At 37.9% G+C, this 25,412-nt stretch overlaps 1 protein-coding gene across 1 annotated transcript in view; it reads left to right on the top strand.

Annotated features, from left to right (window-relative positions):
• Positions 1-25,412, top strand: part of LOC140244375 (calcium-dependent secretion activator 1-like) — a 69,997-nt gene that overhangs the window by 2,504 nt on the left and 42,081 nt on the right. The window contains exons 3-7 of the mRNA XM_072324016.1: positions 12,115-12,208; positions 12,890-13,011; positions 16,794-16,905; positions 23,946-24,082; positions 24,608-24,674. Of these exons, the coding sequence (XP_072180117.1) occupies positions 12,115-12,208; positions 12,890-13,011; positions 16,794-16,905; positions 23,946-24,082; positions 24,608-24,674 (532 nt within the window). The remainder of the gene's footprint in view (positions 1-12,114; positions 12,209-12,889; positions 13,012-16,793; positions 16,906-23,945; positions 24,083-24,607; positions 24,675-25,412) is intronic.

Genomic DNA, 25,412 nt, shown 5'->3' with positions numbered 1-25,412 from the left:
GCATTTGAGATCATGCATTGTATATCAAAGTATGTGATTTAGTACATGTACCCTTGTATACAAAGTCAAAGACCTTAAATCTGAGAACACTGCAAGAGAATGTTATTGAGCTTTCTTCTTATGTGTGAACCAAATTCTATTCATGCTAATATCAAACTATTAAAGCTTCTGCTGCTTCATCAGTAGGTTTTTTGTTGTTTTTTAAGCTCAGTTGTGGACACTTCCACAAACCTCCTCGGTGGAAAACAGAGTAAAATAGAGCTCTTTTAAACACGAAAAAGATGGGATTCTAAAATGGTTAAAACACCACTCAGACTTAATTTTCTTTTTTGCCTCATGAAATCACAAACTGAGAGAGAAAAGGGTTGTAAATACTTTCTGAAAACAATCAAAACATTCAAATCAGCTTTGTTGACCCAAGATGCACAATTTTTAGGCCTACTATAAAAAAAAAATCATTTAAAACATTAAAATAATAGAATAAAACTTTAAAATATCTAAAATATTTAAAAACTATTTACAATATTCCATGGTTGTGATATGCAGCCTCATATTACATATGTTCTATCACATACATTCCATGGCCAGAGGCAACATATTTTGTTGGACAGAAATGTAGAGATGTGGACTTTGCAGGAGTGCCTGAAAGCCGTTATCATATTACAACACGAGATGCATGCTCTCATCTGCCTGAAGGACACCCATTTCAAGTTGGAGACCCAAGGCAAAGTGTGCAGTAATTTCTTGCCGAGCCTCAAGAACACAAAGAGAATGCTTCCAATGCAAGAAGTTGGGGGGGGGGGGTCTATCTTTGATCTCCAATCTCTGATCAGATCTGAGATGGCTCTGCTTTTGGTGTCAAGTAGGACATGGACATACTGCCCTCAGGATGTTTGTGCATCTGACCACTGCCCTGATGCAAATAGAAGGAAAACTTGTTGAAGTCAAGCAGAACATGACATGAAATGTTCAGATCATTCGCTGTTACATCTGTATCAAAGTTTGTGTGTCTCTTTTGCAACCCTGAAGATTAGATTCCTATCATAAGCTGGTGTATCGTAGAGGTAGGTAATTCAGACCTTTCCTCAGAATAATGAAACTGGAAACTTCATTGTGATGGAGGGGGAAACAATATCATAGACTTCCAGTGAATTTATTTGGACTCTGAAAATTTTCAGACTATCATTTTGGTGCAAAATGGGAACATATTATTCTTCATTGACGTGGGGTTAGTTTTTCATTTCTGTTTTTTAAACTCAGAGTTGTATTTCAGTTAGATTTCATACCTGATATTGAGAGACATTGTTCTCCAACTAGGCAAACTTTTATAATGCTTGCAAAAGAAATATATAACCTTTATTGCTAACTTGTAAATAGTAATGCACTTGTGTTTCTATAGCTGAAGTTTCCGTAAATGCACATGTAAAACTGACAAATGTGCTGCATTAGAAAGAAAGGAAAAGGAAAGAAAGCAAGACATTCCCATACTTCACTCCAGATTGTGCAGATGTTTCAAAGATTATATTTGCAATAAGTCCACATGGTTTGGGTATAGCACTGCTTTAATGAGATATACAAGAAAGGTGAAAATATGTTGAATTTTCTTTATATTTTCTTTATATTGTTGTACACATATGACATCACTAGCTGTAGTAGTCTTCTTATCCACTGATCGTGGAACTGAAACACCAAAAATTCATAACATTTGAACGGATTGTCCAATTTTCCTCAAACTCTCACCTATGTGTTCTACTATTATTGCTGCATTCTCTCAATCCACATGTTTATGAAGGTGGACTTGTCCTTTAAAAGATGTGTGTAGAAAGAGGAAAAGCTTTCATGTGAAATCTGGCATTCTCATATCCAGATGGCTGAAGTGGAGAACCCATATCATTCTTGTTGTTTGCAGTCAGGAGAGATGTTTATTGAAAGATAAGAAAGCTTGCTCTTGCACCAGTTGGCAAGCTTTAGGGATGTTATCATAGCAGCGACAAGATAAACTGATCCCACCAGAGTGTGCCGTTTCTAGGCAGTCGTTTATCCATTGCCCAGCATTACAGGCATTTATGTTGCCTTGCAATGTTTGCTCTTTGATTTGTGTTATCAATCACTGGGATTATAATCCCAGCCCTGGCAGACTGCTGTGATACATTGAGAAAAGCAGACATGAGGACTGTCATGGTCCTGATTGTTCGGCTTAGACTTGAACTAGATCATCCTAATTGAAAGCAAGCAGTGACACATAAATATGGTTACAAGTTGATATCGGGCCATTCTGTCTAGTTATGAATAAATGTTGTCCTAATGCATGTAGATTAGGTCTGTTGATTAGGGCTAACTGAGGGGATTTAAACTAATCATGGCCTTAAATATGTTGATGTTTAAACAGTGAGGGAGCCATTTACATTATTCTCCAATCCATGGTACCGATATTACACTTTAAAGGTAGGGAATCCCATTTGTATGCCTTAAATGAAGAGTTGTATAAATACAGTGGTATGTTGAAGAGAGTATCATTTTAGAAACTCCCATAAAGTATTGAAAGTGGAAGGTAACATTTAGTACATTTTTTGGACCGTTAGATTTTGAATTGAATTGTTTTCGGGGCTCACCGTAAATTCCAGTACATTACTAGGCTACCTTTGCAGACCCATGTACTGCATGTGTGTCCATCATGTATACATGTATTTTGTGAAGAAAGTTCATCAACACTTACAAACATTTCTATATACATTCTTGCCACACACTCTATATGTTATTACATCAGCTCTTGTACTTTTAGATTTGTGTTTATAGATCACAAATACAGAAGAATGCAACAAAAAAGCTTAAGTGTGGCTGACACACAGAACTACTGAGTAGTTGAGTTTTGTGCATTATTCAAATTTTAGATAACTGTTGACTTCCAAATTTCTAAGCAGTGGCCTAAGCAAGTCCCCTGAGGTTCATATTTAATGTTTTGCTGCATTTTGGGAGGTCTGTAAAAGGTATCCCCTACCTTTAAGCAGGCAAATTCATTGAATAGAATTAGTGATAATTTTCAAGGATAAGAAAAATAATGTGTCGCAAGTTTATAGTCAATATCAACAAATGATATCAATATCCAAAAAAGGTAAAATTTGATGTGGAATATTCATCAGCATATTAATCACACCAGTTGGGTTCTAAACTACAAACTTCTATGAATTTGACATGAATATCACAAATATGACAAGAGAGTATAGGCGGGGGCGGAGATCCGGGCATTTTCAACATGGAGCCCTAGTAACCGACCCGGCCGATGAAAACAAATGCGTAGCGACCGTACCTTAGTGCAGCGCTCAGCAATGCATCGCATGCATAATACACGCACGGTACATGCATAATGCACTGCACTGAATGAACACTATACGCTAGTGTGCTATTATCGGTTATTTTTGCACAGCTTTCTGACATTTTTACTGCAGATTCGTACATCATTTCATCGTTTGTTTCACATCCTCACAATGCCTCGAAGTTGTGTTGTGTTTGGCTGCCATAATCATAGTCTAATGTTGGACAAAAAACGATCTTTCTTTGAACTTCCAAAACGTGATCGCAGTCCAGATAGAAGGAACCGGTGGTTAGCTGCTATCAGCCGGGAGAATGAAGACGGATCCCACTGGAGTCCAGTGAAGTCAAGGACGATATGCTCTGAATTCAAATTACTGGAACTAAATGATAACCGACTACTAACCAGGTGTACTCGTTAGGTACATGTACACATCGGCGAACTGAATGTCTGGCCACGACGTAGGGTCATTGATCCACGAGTCTGCGGGTACACGGTAGCCCGACCAGACGCTGTTAATACGCTACGTGAATACGTATGTACAGCGGCGACTGGGCTGTGTATAGTTAGGTACACGGTGCGATAAGGACAAACTGCAAGGCCGATGGAGGACAGTTTAGTCTCGTATCTCTCCTTTGCTTCCCGTGAAAGTTTATCACAGTAATCGAAAGACATCTTATAATCTATGAAAGCATATTTTAACTGAAACAATGAACTAGATTCAGCGGTAAATAAAAGTGAAATGAACAGCATTAAACGCGACAGTAGTAACACATCGTGAACTGACAGCTCCACTGTAGATCCACGTAAACTCCGTTTATGTGTGCTAATGAACGGTCCCATATATTGCAATTCGCGTATTGTATGACGGCATTGCATGCTCTGTTGCACGCTCGTTTGACGACTATTGTTTTCATTGCACTAAGGGCAGCGAGTTCGTCGCTATGCGGAAGTGACGTCACTCCGCCCCCGCCTATAGATTTAAATAGGGCACAGATTGATCTTAATGAACAGCTCTCTATAGTTGCTTTTATGGTTGCTTTGTCAATTCTATGGCCGCTCCATTAAGGGATACGTACAAAAATTTGTACATGGAACTTTTGATGGTTTTCTTTAAAAATCCCTTGCAATAATTGTTAGTTTCATGGTAAGTGTAATTTGAGGGAGATTTCTTAATAAAAACACCCACATATTGACGCATGTTGATGTCTTCTCCCTTTTTAGATTTTGAATCCATACAATCTCTCTTTAAAACAGCTATTTGTGCAAATAATGGATTTTCAGGAAAACATGTACTGTGCTCTGTTGAGTGTCAGTGAATACATACCGTGTAGTGTATCAGTAGGAAAATCTAGGAAGAAAATAAAATGCTTACTTCAACAAACAGAAAAGTCATTTCTTCCATCTCTAATTAGAAATAAGACATGATAAAATTGTTAACCAAAGGAGAACAATGCCATGTAAAACCAGACACTTTAGGGTACATGAAACTTTCACAAATTTTGAGGAGAACCAAGATTTGCAAAAGTAAAATGCAGGCAAAAGTTTTTTTTTTTTCTACATAATGCATTGAATACCAGTGGCAATTTGCAAAAGTTTCATGCAATGGAAAAGGCTGCAGCTCCATTTCACAAAAGTTTCACACTGTGAATAAAACTTTTGGTTTCTGGTTTTACAGTATTTGATGGAAACAGAGAGAGAGACTTCAACGCACTTTAATCTCTTGTAGGGCATCAAAAAAGCTCCTGACCTAGTCCCTCAATAAGGCATAGAGTGTGATGTATGCCCTATTATCTCAATAGTAACAGGTCAAGCAAAGTTGCACTCTTCATTAACAGTGAATATTTGTAGAATAGTTTTTTTTTTTTTTTGTATTTCTCAATATACCTCTGCTACTGTGATATCACAAATTGTTGAAGAGTTCCAATATGGACAGGGTGGTGCATGAAATTGGCCAAGGCATTCAACACAGGAAACTTCTCGACAGATTGTTAGACTTTTGTGATATTTTCTTAAAGCAGTCTGTCTTCATTACCCAGATTTATATTTTTTGGAAACTTCCCCTTTAAATTTCCCCAAAGTTGTTAGAGTATGTGTATCCATGTACAAATCACAAGAAAAAGAGGATTCTAGAGGGGACTTGACCTGATGCAAGTTGATCTGAAAAGTTGTATATTACTTTAAAAAAGCCCACAAATAAAACTCACCAAAGTGTGCCCTTATTATGATATTTGATAGTCTGTGCTTTTTTCATGTTGTGGTAAAAAGTTTATACCTAAATCTTTATATGTGAGGAAACCTGACTTTCTTTGCCATGCCTGAACTTTAAACTTAACTTGCTATTTTGTACTGCAAAAGAGCTTTTTTTCAAAAAAAAATTATTTGTGTGTGTGTGTGTGTGTGTGTGTGTGTGTGTGTGTGTGTGTAAGTGTGTGTATGTGTAATATATCCTTCCTTTGGTGAAACAGTTGCAAAGTTTTCTCCTTTCTCTCACGCTGATAAATCTGCAGTGGGCGGCTAATATTCCTCGCCTCTGCATCGTCAAGCCATTGCGAGATAAGTGTCACTTAGAATTACAGAGCAGCCAGTTTCGCGATTGTGCCGCGAGGAAAATGATGATAACAGAGAAAGAAAGGCCAGTGCCATGTTCCCCGCGCACAGAAATATGACACTTGTTTACAGTAGCCCTGCCTTTACCCCGGGCAACGTTCGCCACAAACACAAGTCATCACGCTGTGTGTACTGCATTTAAGCTCAAGTTGAATCATATTCACAATCTCAGATCTGTATGGTAGAAAATATTAACAGATAACACACACACTTTTTCTTTTTTTGTTTGTTTTGTTAATGCAAACAAACTCCACTGTTTACCTTTTGAAGTCTCATAATAATGGAATTAAGCAAAGTTCCCAGAGACTTTGTTTGCATTAGAAGCACATTTGTGCTTTGTACTGAAGTATGATGACATTGTTATTAGCTAGAACATTAGCATTTGTACATTTCATGTGCTCCTAAATATCTTCCATCACTCTGCAGCTCAACTTCTTAGGTAAAGGGCATGGACTCATGCTATCCTTGTTGTCCAGTATTCAGCTCCAAATGACTGATTCTTGTAGCCATAACTACCAACAGAATGTAACATGCGTGATAGATTGATACATTGTAAAACAAGTAGTAGTTGCTAATATGTAATTGCCGTGGTAGGCTCTGTGCAGTCTCGTGAGGGCTGACTGAATATATACAACAACAATTTACCTACCATGATATGTGACAAGAGTACCATGTCAAGTAGTAGCCTTCATGCCGTGAGAGAACAGTCATTGTTGATACTATATGATTTTGCAAGGTTCAGACCAGCTTGAGTTGTACCAATAACCGTTTCATGCTGGTGGGCTTCATGACCACATGGTAACATTTTAGGCGGAAAATGCTCTGGTAGTTTCATTGCCCCTTCATCATGGACTTTATGCTGTCTTCATAAGGAAACACAGGCTTAAAAAAAAAAAAATGCACCAACCAGCAGATATTTTTTTCCACTTATTGTCACCAGAGCCTACATGTGCATACCCAACCACTTCACAAGAAAAATACTTTACTTTCAGCAAGAAAAATTGCCAGTCATATTCAGGTAAAAAGAAAACACTGTAAATGTGAATGCACATGTAGGAGCTGAAATACTTGGCAAGGCTAAGAATGTAAAAAGGTCACCCCCAGCTGCCGAAATGTTGTGCTGATATGGCAACAGACAAGAAAACGTGACTGCAGGCAGAGTGAAAACAAGCGAGGCGTGGAAAGCATATTAACCTCTGAAAGCTATCAACCCGTCCCATCGCTGAGGGTATATTTGCAAGCACAGCAGGACATCAATTGGCACCAATGGGCGGACAAATTATGCATGCAAACATTACAACGACTTGCAAATAGCATGCCGGAGAAAGGCCGAAATGGGAGGAAAGATAATCGGCGGCAAAAATTGGCGTGCCACATAATATGCAGTGCCGAGATGTGGTGTATCAGGAGGGCCCTTCGTGTTTACCTCTAGGGCCAGTCATATCGGACCAGGAGATGACTGCTGTATAATGCATGAGCAGGCTGTTATATGAATAGAGTGTCTCACAAGACATGGCTAACACCACTGTCTCTACGTGCTAGGTTTAGTTGACGGGGAGTGTCGGTTATGTCATGACTGTTACCCTACCGTCAATCAGCAATGGGTGGACACTGTGGTGTATACAAGCCCGTATTAAAGGTTCATGACATTGTCATTGTCAAATGCTATCCGAGTTTTAATAGACAGAAGTAACACACCAGTTCTGTGAATTTCACTGCATGCCATTATGTTTGGCATTAATTTTTGTCAAATGGCTCTTTAAACTTACCTGTTGCTTACTGTTGCTGTATCACAGTGATGCTCTGGGCTCTTTGTAAATAGCAAGCAAAAAACCAACCAGCAGGATAAACAACAGAGCCAAGGGAGCAGTCAAATGATGGCATACGTGGGACGAAAAGCGGGGGTGTGAATGAATGCTGAGTTCAGGGATTGAATTCATTGTGAGGTTGAGAGTCTTTTTTATTTTGCTTTTTTTTTTTAGTTGCTCTGACATGTTTTCTCTTGTGTCATGAAAGTAATTGTGAGGTCACGGAATGCATGATATTTCAGTGGCTATATCAGTTGTAGCCAAACTTTGTTTCATATCTGACTTGAAATATTGTGCTATATGTCTATTAAGACCGTGTTTTTATACAGCAGAGAGGGAACGTTGGAAACAAGGGTGAAAATCAATTAAATCTTGGGAGCTTTGAATTTAGCAATTGTAAAACAAAACAGAGAAAGCTGATGGAGAGGTTTTAATGACTGCTTGACTCTTTTTGTTTGACATTCTTATATTCTTCAATTCTTCACAAATAAATTAATCTTATTGTTTTTGTATAAACAGTTTTAGTTTTCATGCATACATTTGTGGTTCATGTGTGTTTTACTTGATCCACAGTATTGCTGAAGGTACAATACTGGTAACTACAGGTACCGTACCGTACTGTACCGTACTATGTATCAAAGAAGGGGTGGGCAGGAACATAATATTATTAGACTGAACTTGGGAATGAATAGAAAAAAAGAGAGTTTCACTAACATGACAATGTTTCCAAAGTTGCTGGATTTGTCAGGATGTTAGCAGATCAAGGACTAACTACCAGTGGATTTATTTTCTTCTATTTTTTTTTTTTGGGGGGGGGGAGATGGGGAAGGTTTAAAGTGATCTTTAAAAATCAGATGATGATATGGAAGAGGAAAAATTTCTGCAAGCGATTTCTGTAACCTTGCGGTTTTCGGTCATGAGTACTTCTTTATGAGGTGAAACTTTCTGGAGTCAGACAACTGCATTGTGCCAGTATGTCCAAGAGGAGGCTTCAACTTGTGAGATTTGCTTTCCATCATATGAGCTCATGTGATCTTCCTACATGGAAAGCAACAGCCAAGTAAGCCAACGGAGTACAGTATTAACTGAAAGCTGAAAGTTAAAACTAATGTTAAGCTGGTTACCTCATGACTCCACCATTGCTGTGATGCAGGTGAATGTTTTGTTCACATTTATTGCTCTTTCTGAATAGTGCCAATGGGCACGATCTTTATTTTTAAGAAATATTCTCCGTTTTTGTGCAAGGAATGACTTTCAGATATCTTTTTGGGTTTTGCTTTTTTATATGAAAATTCTTAATTTGTTGTTGTTGTTGTTGTTGTTGAACTAAAGAAATTTTCCTTTCATTTGTGGGAAAGAACATGATTCTTTTATTTCATTGACCACATTTGCCCATATATCATATATGAAACTGTTGGCTGCAATGTTTCATTATCTGTTCAAAGGGAAAAAAAATAATGAACAAGGAGTACATCAGAATGAGAATGAAATCCTGTCTACATAAGATATGAAGACAGTGAGGAATTCTCTGGTATTATGCATTTGTGGATTTTTTTTTTCCTCTGAGAATGTGTTTTAAAGGGATGGTTTACTATTGGTTGAGATGATGATTCAGCTTTTAACTTTGTGCGAGATACTTAGAAACCACTTTATGAAAAGTTAAAGAACATACTGTTCTAATATGAATTCAGAGTTTGTTTGAGGAAAATTGGTTTTGAAATGGCTAAGATATCAAAAAATGAAGTAAAACAAAGTGATTCTGATAAAAGGTGGGTCCTACCCTCTATTGTCATTTTTTGGATATCTCAGCCATTTCAAAACCAGTTTTCATCAAATAATTCTTAATTCCTCTCTGGATCATATGCTCTTTCATATTTCATAAGATGTTTTTCATTATCCCACCAGAAAGTTGAAAACCTGAAGCTCCTATCTCAGTAAAAACTATACCCATCCCTTTAAGAAGTAACTGAACCTGTCATTTATGAAAGTTGTCAACATAAATAAGAAAATGATTTGGAAAATCAGATAAATCCCATTCTTCTCCTTCTCCCCATCCCTCTCACTATGTCCTCCTTGTGCTGCTGAAATACAGCGATTGCCATCTTGCATTTAAACAAAGCCATCCTGGTGTACTGGCATAACTTATCAAAATTTGTTGTAGCTCGATATAAATCCACATTTTAGGGAGTATATATTACAATCACAGATGTCGCCAGGCATGGGAGCTTTGATGCGTTTTCCTCTGTAGTTCCCACATGGCCAATTGGGGAAGCAGGCTTATATGGAAGGAGAGCAGGAGAGTGGAATTATGCTGGATAGAGTTCGTGCACTCCTGCCCCTGTGGTTTGTGGTTGTAGAAGTGTGTGTGGTGAATGGGGTTGAGGGGGGGGGGGGCGGTTGGAGGGAAGGGGGATGCAGGGGTGGGCGTGGCCATTAGGAGGGCAAGGTGTCCATGTTGCTGTAATGCTGAGATACTCCTGATAGGATGATAATGTTAGATTGCTGGTGACATGGGCTCATACTGAGTCCAAAGTGATACTAGGGTTCAAATTATAGTAGATTAAATTACAAGGCTTCAGGAAAACAGTACAGAGGGTTTTGAGGAATAATTATAGGGCTGTATTAGTGCATACATGTTTATTTTCTGTTAGAGAGCAGATCAGTTGAAAGGCAAGTCAGTGTAATTTGATTATTTGCAATTAAATCTTATTTAGTTCATTTCATTTCAAATCAGATCAATTCACATTTGTTATATGATTTCACAGGTGAAGCTACATTGTAATTTGTGTGATGATTTTGATACAACTAAAATGTATACTGATAAACTATAGGTATTTTGGTACAGTAAAAGTTGCTATTTTGATACAGTGCAAGATGCATTGGAAGTATGTGTAATAACAAAAGATAAAACAAATCACATGATTAAACTGCCCATCTCCACATGATTATTTGGCATACTGTATTGCAATACAGACTTACCAAATACACCTTCACATGTAGTTTGTAGAAGCATTTGTCATCTCCAATATCTATTATTGGCTGCATAATCAGGCTGTATTTGCTCTGAACAAATATGTAATTGATTAAAGACTGGAATTGTCTTTGCTCAGTGCTTTTGATATCTATGCAAATATTCGTCACATTCCATATGAAGGCAACATATTACAAGAGAGGGAGAGAAAGAGAGAGTAACATGGAGAGGGGGGGGGGGCGAAGAAGAATTGTAGGATTAGTGGAAAGACTGGAAGACAGTGAGGAGAAAATATACCATATGCCCCCCCCCCCCCAAAAAAAAAAAAAAAAAAAATACAGTGGGACCCCTCATAATGATATCTTTAAAAATAGTGAATAAATTTAAATACCGTTTCAGGGTAAGAAACTATAACTTATTACCCACATCTTACAGTGAACCCCATCCGATTTGCTTCAGTGGTCAAAGAGAAATGAGGATTTATGTAAAGCATGTCAGGAATCCCTTTTCTGCAAGTTCTGTCCATTGTGTTCACACATTATGCAGTCCCAAGAGCATTCAAGTGCTAAACTTGGAAGAATCAGACCCATGACATGCTTTACAATGGTTCACATTTCTCTGTAACCACTTAACGAAATTGAATGGGGTTTTCTGCAAAATATAGCTAAGATGTCATATTTCAAGACCCTGAAATAGCATTCAGATTGTTTACTGGTAATCATATTGAAAGTTATCAGTGCAAAAATCTGATTGTATTTTTGGGGGGACACACTGTAGTAGAAAGTTGGAAAGGCTTTAATGGTTTTGTGTCATAAATTAAATGTCGGGAAAGGAAGATAGTGTATAAAAGTTTTTCAGAACAAACAATGAGCTGTAACCAATAAGTCAGATCACAAATGGATTGGAATGCACGGTACTGAAATGAATTACTGTATCCAGGCCAGAAGTTGATTAGGACGATGTAATTCAAAGATGAATGACCAAGAATAATACATTCAATGATGAAATAGAGGCATTTTATACACTGTGTGTATGATTAAACATATTTTCTCCTTTCTGTACTCGTTTTTTTTCTTTCTCTTTCTCTTTATCTCTTTATATTCCTCTCCATCTCTCTCCCTCTCTTTGTATCTTTTTTCTATCTATACCTCTTTCTTTCTATATATTTCTATTTCTCTTCCTCTCTATCTCTCTCTCTCTCTCTCTCTATACATATATATATATCCCTCTTTCTCCCTTTTCTCTTTTTCCTTTTCCATCTCCCTCTATCTCTCTATGTTTTTATCTCTATCTTTCTCCCTCTTTCTCTTCCTATATCTTTTTCACTTTCTATATATCTCTCTTTCACTTTCTATTTATTTCTCTTTTTCTTTTCTCTTTTTCTCTTACCTCTCTTCCCATGGTTTTGAATGCAGAGCACAGAACACAGCAGTTTCTATGATGGAAGTAACAGAGGACTCAGAGCCAACACTCTCCAAGTCAGATGTAGTGCTCTCATTCACGTTAGAGGTAAAGTACTTCAGAGACAAAATGGCGTGCATAAACATCCAGGCACCTCTTAGATTGGTATTCATTAAAAAAAAACACAACAAGCAGGAATTGGAAAATATGAAAGACTGGCAAATTCAGATAATATTGCCCTGAAGAATTTGATTGTTTGTTTGTTTGTGTGTTTGTTGTTGTTTTAATTAATTTGACAGTTTTTGTTGAATTTAATGACTGTCTGATGGTTCGGAAATTTAAGTTTCTTGTTATAGTTTCGCTATAGTTGCCATGATGATACTTGCTTCATATTTTTTTCATTTGGTGCTAATGAAGCAAAAGAATAAAAATAGCAAAGAAGAAAAAACTTGATTCTTGATTATTTTCAGTGGAGTTTCATCCATCTTGAAAGTGATGTGTGAATGCAATCAGCTTTCCCAGTGTACATAAAGTAGACTTATTCATGGCAATGCAGTCACTCTTGTATCATTCAAGCTCTGTTCAGTCAGTATGTGATATTGCATCAAATTCAAATATGCATTGATACTTGAATTGCTCAGGATATAAAACGTGCTTGAATGGTGCAATGGCCGTCTATAATCAGTCATATTTCACAGTCATAGGGCATGTCAATTTAAAATTCTTTATTGATATGCTGATGTTGTTTGTCTTTTGCGTCTGTCTGTTTGTCTGTTTGTTTGTTAACAGGTGGTAGTGATGGAGGTCCAAGGCCTAAAGTTCCTAGCACCAAACAGAATTGTCTACTGCACTATGGAGGTGGAGGGAGGGGAGAAATTACAGACAGACCAGGCTGAAGCCAGTAAACCAACGTAAGTGTTAAATAGTCAAGATTCTCAAAAATTTCAGATGTATCCTCATTATCCAGACTGGAGAATGTACATATAATAGTCTCCCTTTTTTAAGAACTATTTTCACCTACGGAAATGCATGATGTAACACACAAGTTTCTCCCTGACTGCTCGTTGGAATTTCTCTGGAATTTGATTCATAAACCTTAGCAGTCGTATGGGTTTTTTTTTTATCAGAAGCACAGCCAATTAATTTCTATTTTCACTCATTATAATGAAGGGAAAAAAGGAGGTTTCAGACAGAAGCCACTGTGGTGTATGTTTTATTGCACTTATTCAGTTTCAAGATAATTTTCACATTTTATAAATATGATAAATGGGTTTAGCTTCTCATTGTGGAGACCTTCAACAGCATTATCTGCAACATGTTGTGAACTATGGGCTGATATGTATTTTCTCCTAGAAACATGAAAACATATGTCCTCATTTCAGCAATACACATTAGGGCACTATCACCCCTATTTATATTTCCTGCCAAAAGCAACTTTGCTATTTCCAATGCTGCAATTTTCTAACATCCAGTGTTCAGATTTGTCACCTCCATTCTACTGGACTACTCCAGTGGATGGCTAAGCAAATAACAGTTGATGGACGAGATGTAAATACTCATGAACATTAGTTGATGAATGACTTGACCTTTAACCTCAAGTCAGCCATGGAGTGTAGATCCGGCTTGACCGCCCCTTGCCCCCCCCCCCCACTTTCCCCGGCAGTGTTTACCTGCGTCAAGCGGGGGGTTGATGGAAAATGCAAACATTGCACGACTTCTGGCCAGAGCCTGGGTGATACATCACCGTCAGCTGAACTTCCTAATTGGTTTCATCATTCCAGAGGGAAGAGGATTGGGGGTGGTGATGGGGGGGGGGGGGGGGGGAGGGGGAGGCATGAGGAGGGTGGGGTAACCAGGCATCCTGGCACTCTCTCGCTCTCTCTTTCTTATTACTTCTGTCCATCCATTGACTGTGCTTTCGCCTGGCACTTTCCTACAGATGATGTGATGCCGACATGTATCTTGGAAAAAAAAAAATTGTTCTGCAGAAAATTTTTTATTTCCATATCACCTTGAGCAATAATATTACAAACTTTGAGAGGACAGCGTCTCGGCATGCAATTAACAACAGGGCAGTACCTGCTGGGAATGTGCGAGCACAGTAGAGGCAGACAAGAATTACTCATTTTTAGGTGCAGAAATGCTCAGATGATATGAACTCTTAGATGTACAGAGTGCTGCTACTGGAGGCATAACCTATCAATCATGATTGGGGTAAAGAAAAAAAATGCCTTCTTGTTTTCAACCTGAATTGTTGCCTCATACTACCCTAGATATCACCTTCTTGTATTGGCTGCTGCTGACAGCTAATTTTAGCTTTCATCAGCATTGATGTTTAGCTTTAAATTTGTTCATAATGCTTTGTTTCATAATTGTCTCCTAATTTCAATATGTCTTGGTGATTAAGAAAAACAAACAAACAAACAAACAAACAAACAAACAAACAAACAAACAAACAAAAACCCTGACAACACTCCCAATAATTTTGTGCACATGTTTGTGGGCTAATGGCTTGTTCTTTATGAATATTCATGAAGAATATGCAATGAGGTTCATAATGAAGAGGTACTTTGTAATAAGGGCACAAAACATTACCATCTTCAGGCTCGGGTTTGTAGCTCCTGCTCATTTGTGCATGCACATTCGTCAACTAAGACCTTTCATAATGTTTTCGAGCTTCCATGATGGGCCTGTAAGTGTCTTCATCTTCTAAATGCAGTGATATTGCTCATCCATAAAGGTTTGAAATCAATGGTCATGATTGGTTGATACTGTACTTTAAGAATACCCTGATGTCTTCTAATATCCATCTTTTGCAGTGAGCACTTTTCATTTCAGAATTTGATATTGATTTCTGTTTTTCTCTTCAATCAAAAATAGCCTTCAGCATTCCCTGTAAATTCTTAACCGTGCAAGTTTCTGCACCCCGAAAGGTGATTGTATAGGAGCTGAGGGTGTATGATTTGATTAAAGGAGCAAAAATTGAGCCATGAGATTGCTCATGTGTGATGTAGAAATGCATAGAACTGAAATTCTGTTCTTAGAAGGAAGGAAAAGATCTCATATGTAGATGACATACAAATGCATCCATGTATGTCTTCCTCCGGTTTCTTTTTCTGGCATGTAATCTACGTCATCAGCAGTATGCCAGAATTAAAGACGACAACATTATTTTCAAACATAAAAATAGCTTTCTTGTGTCTTTCCGAGAGATCACACAATACTTTATTACATCATCTTCACATCTTTGTGGGCGTGTTTGCCTGTGTCTGCCAGCATCTGCATATCACTGGATTACTGTAAAACCAGAATTTTTTGCATGCATAAAACTTTCACAAATTGCACGAGGAGCCAAGATTCGCAAAAGTAAAATGCATGCAAAACTATTTGTCTACACTATGTATTTAAATGCCAGTGGAGATTTGCAAAAGTTTCATGCTGTGAATATTTGTGGTTTTACAGGAGTGCTGTTCCAGATTTATTTATATCTCTTTTACACTTGAAGCAATTCATGCTGTCTGATTGCTTCACAACACATGTTTGTGACAGATGGTATTGTGTAGTGTGTAGGAATACTTTCATTGCGTTGTCAAAGTTTAGTCCACCGTGGTAAGCCTCTATCACAGATCTTTCATCTTCACAGACAAATGTTGAAGATATGGTACTGTACTATTAATTTGTACAATACTGCAGAGGGATGTATTTCTACCATGAATATGACCAGTCGATGTTCAGTGCTACAGATTAGAGGAAACACATGCAATATAGGGTCAGGTTTTAGGAAAGTAATAATAACATCACTAGGCCATTACTAGTGACTTCTGTAAGATACCTGTCTAAAGCTTCCTTTCTAAACAAAAAAAAAACCAAAAAACAACAACAACAACAACAACAAACAAATCCCATGATAATATACTGCTAGCACCTGTGGTGTAGAGCTCTTCACATGTTTCTTTGTAAATATACTGCATGTCACATCTCTTGTAAAAAGAAGCAGTTTAATGTATATTATATATTTTATTCTTCATTTTGTCAACTTTCCTGAAGTCAAGTGATGCTAGTCTTTCATAATACAATATGAGAAATCCAAAGTTTTATTTTCTTGTATCTTTGCAAATGAGGATTCAGTGCAAGAGTGGACATATGTTATTCAAGTACTTGATTTGCAGTGGTCACTTTCCAAAGATAATCCATGATGTATTATTTGCTGTAAAGGACACCCTAGTTATCACTTTACTGATATTTACAGTCATTAGAACTTTATCATGTTCCATATATCTTTCTTTTTTTTAAAGATTTGACAAGGAATATTGTCCCAGTTACACTGTTTTTATTAAAACTTTCCCCTCGGGGTGATTCTTGAGTAATTGTTATCTAATTGGTAGGTGGCAATATCATCATTTTTTAGCTAGGCGAATAAAAGATGTTGATATTTATGGCCATGCAGACCTCAAGTTTAATTGAGTAGTATTTAATTATTTCAAGACAGATTTGTGTGCTCTATTGATATCCCTTTCTGCATTTAAGGTCACACAACACAATCCACAAACAGATTATAGGTTTGTACATAATGATGATATTTGATTTACTGAGCTATTACTAATTATCTTTTCTACATGATTTTGAAACTGCCGCTATGCTTTTGTTTTTGTTTACCCAGTGTTTCATTTGTTTCGTTCGTTTCCTTCACTAGGTGGGACACCCAGGGGGATTTCACCACAATTCATCCACTACCTGTCGTCAAAATCAAGCTTTACACGGAGAACACCGGAGTACTCAGTATTGATGATACCATGCTTGGCAAGGTTAGTCCCATGTGTGCTATTTTGTGTCGGATCAGTCCCTTCCCCCCCCCCCCCACACACACACAACACACCTACATATACAACACACACAACACACACAACACACACACACAAATGCAACCCATGCACACATATATACACTACACACATACTTTTCCCCACCAACCAATAGTGGTTGGAAACCATCAGTTGTCACATTTTGTTCGTTTCATTTCCATCTGAGAAGATGGCTGGATAGCTCATATCCAGCTGCAATAGCTGGTCTTCCATGGGGTCCAGTTGGTTAAAGGTGGGACCACTTCACTGGGTTTCACCCTGCTCTTTGCGATGAAGAAATGAAGTGGGATCTTTTACATGCATGAGTTGTGACTCTCTCACAACGGGACCTCCATTTTATGTCCTATCCGAGGGACAGAGTATTTTGACTCTTACTCTATAGAGGGGACGATATGATTACACACAACATTGCTCAGTGGAACCCGGGAATCAAACTGGGGTCCTTTGCATCATGAGGCAGACATGCTACTGACTAAGCTAACTCACTGCCCTTCTTCTGTATGACTATTACTGTATACGACATATATTTTGCGACATTTCTAATTTCATGAATTTCGTTAGTTGGGTGCCATTTGTGAATATAACAACATGCAAAAATTATTAACTCTGAGCTTGGCATGAATGCGATGTTAACGCATCTTCCTTCATTACTATACTCCATGATTGTGAATTTAACCACTTGCAGAATTTTCAGGAAGTCCCAGTTTGCGAAAAATTAGACTTGCCATATATGGCATGTACAGTACCCAAGAGATTACGCCCACGTGTATTCATTCTGGGTGATTTTTCCCATTTCTGATCTCAGTGGAGAGTAATGTTTGATACCAGGTATTCAACAAGGAAGAAATAGTTGTAAATGTAAGTGATTGATTAGAAGTAATTATAGATGTGCATGTACTACAATGCTATTTGTACTAATCCAATAGCTACTAATGGAAGTAACTCTGTTATTGCTTCCTCAAAGGCTTTTCAAACTTCCTCTCCCCCATCGATAGCACTTACCAATGTATGCCTTTAAGCTTTACATATGACAGGAGTGCAGTGATAATGGCTTCCAAGAGTTTGGAAATTATGGTGTCTTTAAAGAGCAAATTACCATGTTAAGTTCAGCTTAAGGCATAACTAGTTCGCTATGGGATGTGAACTTTGTATCAAGCAGGCTGATGAATTGCTGTAGCCTGCATTAGTGTTAATGAATGTTCTTTTATATGCTTATGCAAAGCTGTGACTGTTAAGCCTGTCTTGGATTGGAGTCACTTATGAGTCCATTTAGGTTTTAGTGTTGGCATTTCACTCAAGTAATTGGTGCCCTAATTAGCGAGGCATTTAGCATGAGCTCATCAAACACCGCTGCCAATTGTTAGCTGATGCATCCAAGCTAATTAGCGCGGTGCTATGAGCCTCGTTTTGCCAAAAATGGCTGCACACAACCCATGTATTAATTACCGAGTGTAAATATTGAAAGAGTGTATAGTTAAGACCGTAACCTGAAATATGGAATTGACCTTACTCGGCATTACACCCACTAGATTCTCCCAAAAGCATGCGAAAAAATATCCCTGCAGTGTAACATGCAAAATTGACCAGCATTTGAGGGAAAATTGGTGAACACAAAGTGTTGCATATTAGTCATTCCACTGTTATATAGATTCAGGACTGTTTAGCATTCTGAGGAGGGAAACTACATGGTCTGTATTCATGAAGGTGGTACAATCTTGTCCTTGGTTTAAACCATGGACAAAGACCGTAGTGTTAAATGGGGCGCCAAGTGTCGCATAGCCTATTTCGTCGACGAATGACTGATTTCATAACGAAATAGGCCATGTGACACTTTCGCCCCATAAAAACTACGGTCTTTGTCAATGGTTTAAACCATGGACAAGATTGTACCAACTTTGTGAATTCGGGCCCATATGTATGCACGGAGAATTACATAGCGCTGTGTGTCCTGATAGTTTGGATATTGTGATTGTTATAGCAATCACCAACAATTGATCACTCTTGGTTTCCGGGAATATTTATTGCCATGCTTAAGTGGGATACATTACATTATAACACCTGAGCTACACCCAATTCATATCAATATTTATGTTAAATGAATGCACTATTATTCCACAGTGTGGGCAAAACATTTCCTGTTATGAAATGGCAGTTTTATTCCAAATCAGATGGTTTGCATGAAGTCAGCATATGTCAGGGAACATACTTAAGGGATTACAGGGGCATAGGGGCAAACCTTTAATCTAAGAATACCAATAAATGTCCTCAAAATTCTCAGTGACATAGTCTGGGGATACCACTCGGAATTTTGTTTTATTTTATTTGTCTTACATTTGACTGAATCTTTTTGTGCAACTTGACCCAGAACAGAACAGCAAAGTCACTAAGACTGCAGAAGGTTGGTCAATAACATGTAAAAGAGCTACTTATTGGTGAACTGTATGCTGATGTATAAAGTATCAGTTAGTACTTCTTTAATTGTTCTATCCCCCCCCCCTCCAACTGATTTAAATATCCTCTCCATGAAAGATATGAAATACAGTATGATTACCGTAGAATGCATGCCTGATGGTAAAACTATGCCTCAAATTTCTCCTGCTTCTTGTAGCCTAGCTTAAAATATCTTAGATACTTTCTTTGTTACTTCAAGAGAGACTACTATTAAAGCAGAAATCTTTGTGCATATCTTAATTTTGCAAATTTTGCGAGAGCCAAGATTTGCAAAATAAAAATTCTGAAGGTTCTTGTCTACACTATATGCATCAAATGCCAGTGGCATTTCAGAAAAAAGAAAGGCTATCAGTACCAATTTGCGAAAATATCATGCTGCAAAAAAATTTCCTGCCGTACAGTAGTATTAAAGGGCCACAAACCAATGGAGAGGAACAGATGATGCAAGGAGTGGTCATCTCTTATTTACATAAAACCTTTATCTATGTGATGATCCCATCAATAGCTTTTTAATACAGTGGTACTGTCCTTCATCTGCCGGAAACAATGGAGTTGACAAAAAAAGCTGACAACTACCGACTTGCAAAAGTTCAATTACGTGCAGAGTAAGAGTCATCACCTCCAAATGTATGCAATATATGAAGTTTTGATACACTTCCAGATTTTCGTCAATGATGATGCTGAGCAAGAGAGAGAGAGAGAAATAGATGGAGATCTATGAATATGGATGAATAGATAGAGAGAGGGAGGGGGAGGGACGGACAGATTGAGGGAAAGAGAATAAGGGAGAAACTAGATAAAATCTGTCAAAGCCATAAGGTTGAATGTCAAGAGCCAGACTGGTGACTGCACACTCTTTGGCACTTGTTCAATTATAGATTGATCCAATGTTGGATATTATATTTCTCCCACCTGGCATTTTGTAATTAGCCAGTGTCCAGACCCCCTTTGCCCCTTGTTTTTGTTTTGTTTTGTTTTTTGTTTTTTTTACTTTGCTCCTATTTGTGTGGTTTCTCAGCTCAGGAATATTTCACGATATAGAAGGACGGCATCGGAGTCCGCCAACGATGAGGAGATACCGTGCTGTTGGGGATGGAGATGGAGAGAGAGAGAAAGGAAGAGATGGGGGAGAGAGCACACGGTTAATTGACTTTTATTGATTTCAGTTCCTTGCTGGCAGCCACCAGGCCGGATGACACGGGTGGTATATATCGCATTGATCTCTCACCAGTCTCGGCTACGGAGGAAATGCCACGGAGAGGGTCGCCGAAAATAGATTTGATGCAGATGGGAGGGGGTCAGTGTGAATAATAAACATTGTGTCGTGGTCCCACCGCATAGTATTACTGTGTTACCGCACTGATTGAATTAAGACAGTATTTCCTTGGATTTTAAGACAGTATGTGGAAACATTTACACTTATAGATCAGGTGCTGATGAAATTCGGCCTAGGATCGACAGAAATAGATTTCATGCGGAAGGGAGGGGTATATAATCTGCACGGTAAGTGGTGATGAAATTCCCTACACTGTATTAACATGGTACCATGCTGATTGAGTTCAGACACGGCTTCCTGGGAATCACATCCGCATATAGAAACATCTTTACATTTACCAAGTAGATCCGGCTACAAATGGAAATCCTGCGACTAAAAGGTTGACAAAAATAGATTCATTACAGCTTTATTAAAGGTGTTTGATTTGCATAATTTCCGGTGCCATTATCTGCTACGTGGCATTACCAATTGTGTCATGTTGATCTAAATACAGAGATTATTCTCAGGGGATAGACTTCGTGCGTGAGCAGACTTATTCAATAAATTATTCCACATCCCTGGGGACCATTGGCAAACACATTGTGTGCACATTAACGTAATGTCTACAACGTGACTGAGAAGGTGAAATAGGGATATTTTTATAGATCTAAAGATCTTTATAGAAGTAGCCAGTTCTAGATCAAATTCAGTTACAGGTAGTTGCATGCCAAAATATGATATCATTACAATGGCTTTTTCAATCCTGCCTTGAAAGTTATAACTGTTGCCTTGAGTCTTTTCAGTTCACTGTAATTTGCATCAATCAAATTCAAGATGGAAAATGCCAGTACTGTCAAATCAAACAAAATGGCCATACAGATGCCCATTCCAGTAACAAAGACTACAGACTTTTCCGAAGTACTACATTTTTCATTGCAGTGCAAAGAGAGAGTTCAAACATTGCGAGTCTTTATAACAACAATATTTTTATATGAGAGCAGGCCTATTCATACATTATGTGAAAACAGACAAGAGCAAAATGTGATTGCCTTGATTACTGTATATGCCATTTATTTAGCACGTCATTTGTGTGTGTGTGTGTGTGTGTGTGTGAATGAGGACTTTGCAACAATTTTGTGAGTAGTTAAATTTGTGACCTTAAAGTAAAGCAATGGACGGGCAAATGTACGTGTGCACGTCACATTCATGTCGGGATCAGAATTGGTGTTTTCTCATGCTGTTAACCATTTGAGGATGGGCTGATTTTGCTACAACATGCATTTCCCATAGACGCTCGCCCGAGTATACACGGGATTCGTCTTCAATTTCTTCAAGTTCATGAAGAGGACCCAACTCACGAAATTTGCAAAATAATATGGGGTATACAGTATGTTCCTTCTGTGGAAAGATGGACTTGGTTGTAGTGTTTCGCAATTTGTATTTGACCTTTTTTCTTCAGGGTCATCTTGAGTACCTTAGAATTTTAAGATTAAAGAGATAAATAGTATTATTTGCATCATCTATAAAAAAAAAAAGAGGATACGTTGACAATAAATGTGCCACTACTATCTAATATTTGTCATGACATTGTGTTACTGTTAGAGCATGCTAACATCATGTCATTATTCTTAGAACCTGACCAACAATTAACTATCTGCAAACAGTGGTATTTCCTGTTTTGTTACAAAAATGATAATATTCATGTAATTGAATAGAATATGTGCTGATCACCATATACAGTGAATGTACAATTGGTGTACAGCACAGTTATGCGTCATTATTCATACCTCTTACAGAGACTACAGATTATCTATCCAAAATTTAAAGACCCATTAATCTACAGCTTTGTTAGAGTAGAGATGAACATATCACAAATTAATTTATCACAGTCTTGATTCCAGACCCCGGTGATTATGCCATAAAGTGTGCTTAGTGTTAATTAGGATCCATGTATGGTACTGAGGAGGAGGCTAGACCTCAAGAGTGTCTTGTCCATTAATTTCATCAGTCATTGAATAACAGATGTGCTCTACATGTAATACGGAAACGTGAAAATGTGCATGTTTGTTAATGCCCTGCGGATGAATGTTTGTTTGGGCGGGGGGGGGGGGGGGGGGGGGGGTGACTGCAGTTGAGTATACCAATTACAGCATGCATTACGTCTACACAAAATGTGATAGGAAATTAATGACCAGACCATAATATGGGTCTTGAATAGTGCAGCAGGAGCAAGCTAATTGCCAAGAGCTATTAGGGTGTATGACATAACCTCTGCTCAACATGTAAACAACTCCACCCAGGCAGGGGAGGGCATTCGTTGTGAGGCAAATGCCGTCAAAATGTCAATCACTTCATTATGAATGCATTCTCTGATTATCACTCATGCCTGATGTAGGTGAGGGGGGGGGGGGGGATAGACATCCCCATCTTTCACATGTGCTATAGGGCATTGACCTGAAGTGGAAGTTGGCTGGGCGTCTCCATACAATATTGAGTCAAACTGGTCTGTCAATAAAACATTCTAATAGCTTATAGGCAGAGTGGTGGTACTATCTTATAACATCATCAGAAAACAGTGTCACAAAATGGGAAATACACCCTGCCAATCATGCTGATATGTGATGTTCATGAAATCCCCTACTGTTTGGATACTTGCATATTTACAATTTCCACATTTACAGTCTGCCAGTATAATTGTTCCCTGAAGGTGTATCAAATAAGTTGTATCTGATGCAGTTGTATAAAAATTATTTGTATACAATTCGTAGCAATAGCAATTCAGCATCAAATGCAAACTTTTATGGTAGTTGCACACTCTTCAGTATGAGCTTTAAAAGGTGTGGTCATTCGTGTACCTGATAAGCTCTCTATCTAGCCCCCGGAGGATTACTACCAAAAATTGCCAATTGGTAAAAATCTAAACACAGTATAGAGTTACTGTAAAGTGAGGAATGTTCGCATACATTTTAATTTCGCAAATTTTGTGAGCACCAAGATTCGCAAAATTAAAATGCACGCGAAAGTTCTTGTTTACACTGTATGCATTCAATGCCAGTGGCAATTCACGAAAATTTCATGCCGCGAAAATATCATGTTTTACAGTACCCTCAGGAAACAGGGTTAATTCAGTGCATGCAAGCTAATTACACTGTCAAGCGAACTTAGATGTATTTTGATGCATCCTCGTGTTTGTAAAAAAAAAAAAAAAAATTGGTTAATACTCACAGTATTCAAACTGTTGTTGTCACTTTCTCCCTTCCTCATCTTTTCATCAAAGGTAATTATCAAACCGACGCCAAACAGCCCAAAGACACCAGAATGGCATACCATGTCGCCAGCGAAACAAGTGCCTAACCCCATCAAAATCAGACTTGCCATTCGGATGGACAAACCGCAAAACATGAAGCATTGTGGGTAAGACTGCCTCTCGTTTTATATTGGAAGTAATTTTATCTTGGCCTACTTTCTGTATCATATTACTTTGTGGTCGACTACTGTTTATTGCTACTGATGCAGGCAGCAGTGTCTAAAAACTATGAGAATATGTACCATATAGCTATATGATCTATAAGTGAATTGCTGATTTGAATTAAGATGTAACAACTGTTATATTTGTATGAGTCATGGACCTGAAGTTGTATAGGGTAGCAAACCAGCCATGGCATTTTGCAGTGATTTCCAATCATCTTTTATCATAATTAATTTGCTTACTGATAATATTTTGTAATGCATAAAAAGCACTGTTCTCTTCAGAGTGCTTTAAATTCAATATGCCATAAAGATTTGTCATTTCAGGAAAAGGTTGCAGAGAGTGATAGAGAATCAAAATTTCTGTGCTTGAAGTGTTAGTTCAAATGCAGATCAGGTTATGCTGAAGGGTTTACTTTAACTCCAACTTTGACATACACAGCTGTGTTTACATCTCTACACCTTTTGCAGATGGATGTATTGTCTCGGGAAAACAGTGTGGAAAAAATGGAAGAAGAGGTTCTTTGTACTTGTGCAAGTAAGTCGTATATTTGGTACTAATCACAGTATTTGAACAAACTGCACTGAATGAAAGACAGAAATGAAGATATGGGGGTCATGTCAGTATAAGCTATTTTCTAGTATAGTATTAAAGTGATGATAAAAGAAAGAAAAGATGAGCACATTACATTGTGAGCTCTTGAAGAGTAAGTGTACTGTTGAGACAGTTTATGGGAAAACATGTATATCTATACACATGTATGGATATAAACAATCCCAAGAAATTATAAATTTTCCTGTGTGAGCTCGCATTGAATGAGAGTCATTGCATGATATTATGTAGGCAAGGTGCGACTGATGGTACCAGATAATCATGATAACTTTCTGTAGGTTGAGTGTGAGACAGTGCCCCATAAAGCAATATTGGTAATATATTTGGCTGTGATTCTTGTTACAAATGTACATTGATGGATGGAGCCTACACAACAACAACAACAAAAAACAAAACAAAACAAAAACAGCCTACTAACAAGCAAACCAATTGTTTATTCCTATCATTAGATCTTAGGTCCGTGAGAATAGGTGTTTAAAGCCAAGATATTCAGAAAGTTAGTGGACAATTCAATTCAATTCAGTGTGCTCAAAAAAAAAAAAAAAAAAAAAAAAAAAAAAAAAAAAAACCTTGGCAGGATTTAAGGCACACTGCAGGATACCTTCCCCCGCCCCTGGCCCACTACGAAGTAACCCTGACCTTTCACCTTTAAACCCACCCACA

This window comes from Diadema setosum, chromosome 2 (genome assembly GCF_964275005.1).
Source record: "Diadema setosum chromosome 2, eeDiaSeto1, whole genome shotgun sequence".
Lineage (NCBI taxonomy): Eukaryota > Metazoa > Echinodermata > Echinoidea > Diadematoida > Diadematidae > Diadema > Diadema setosum.
Note: the sequence above shows the minus strand (reverse complement) of the source record. Positions and strands in the feature narration are given on the sequence as shown.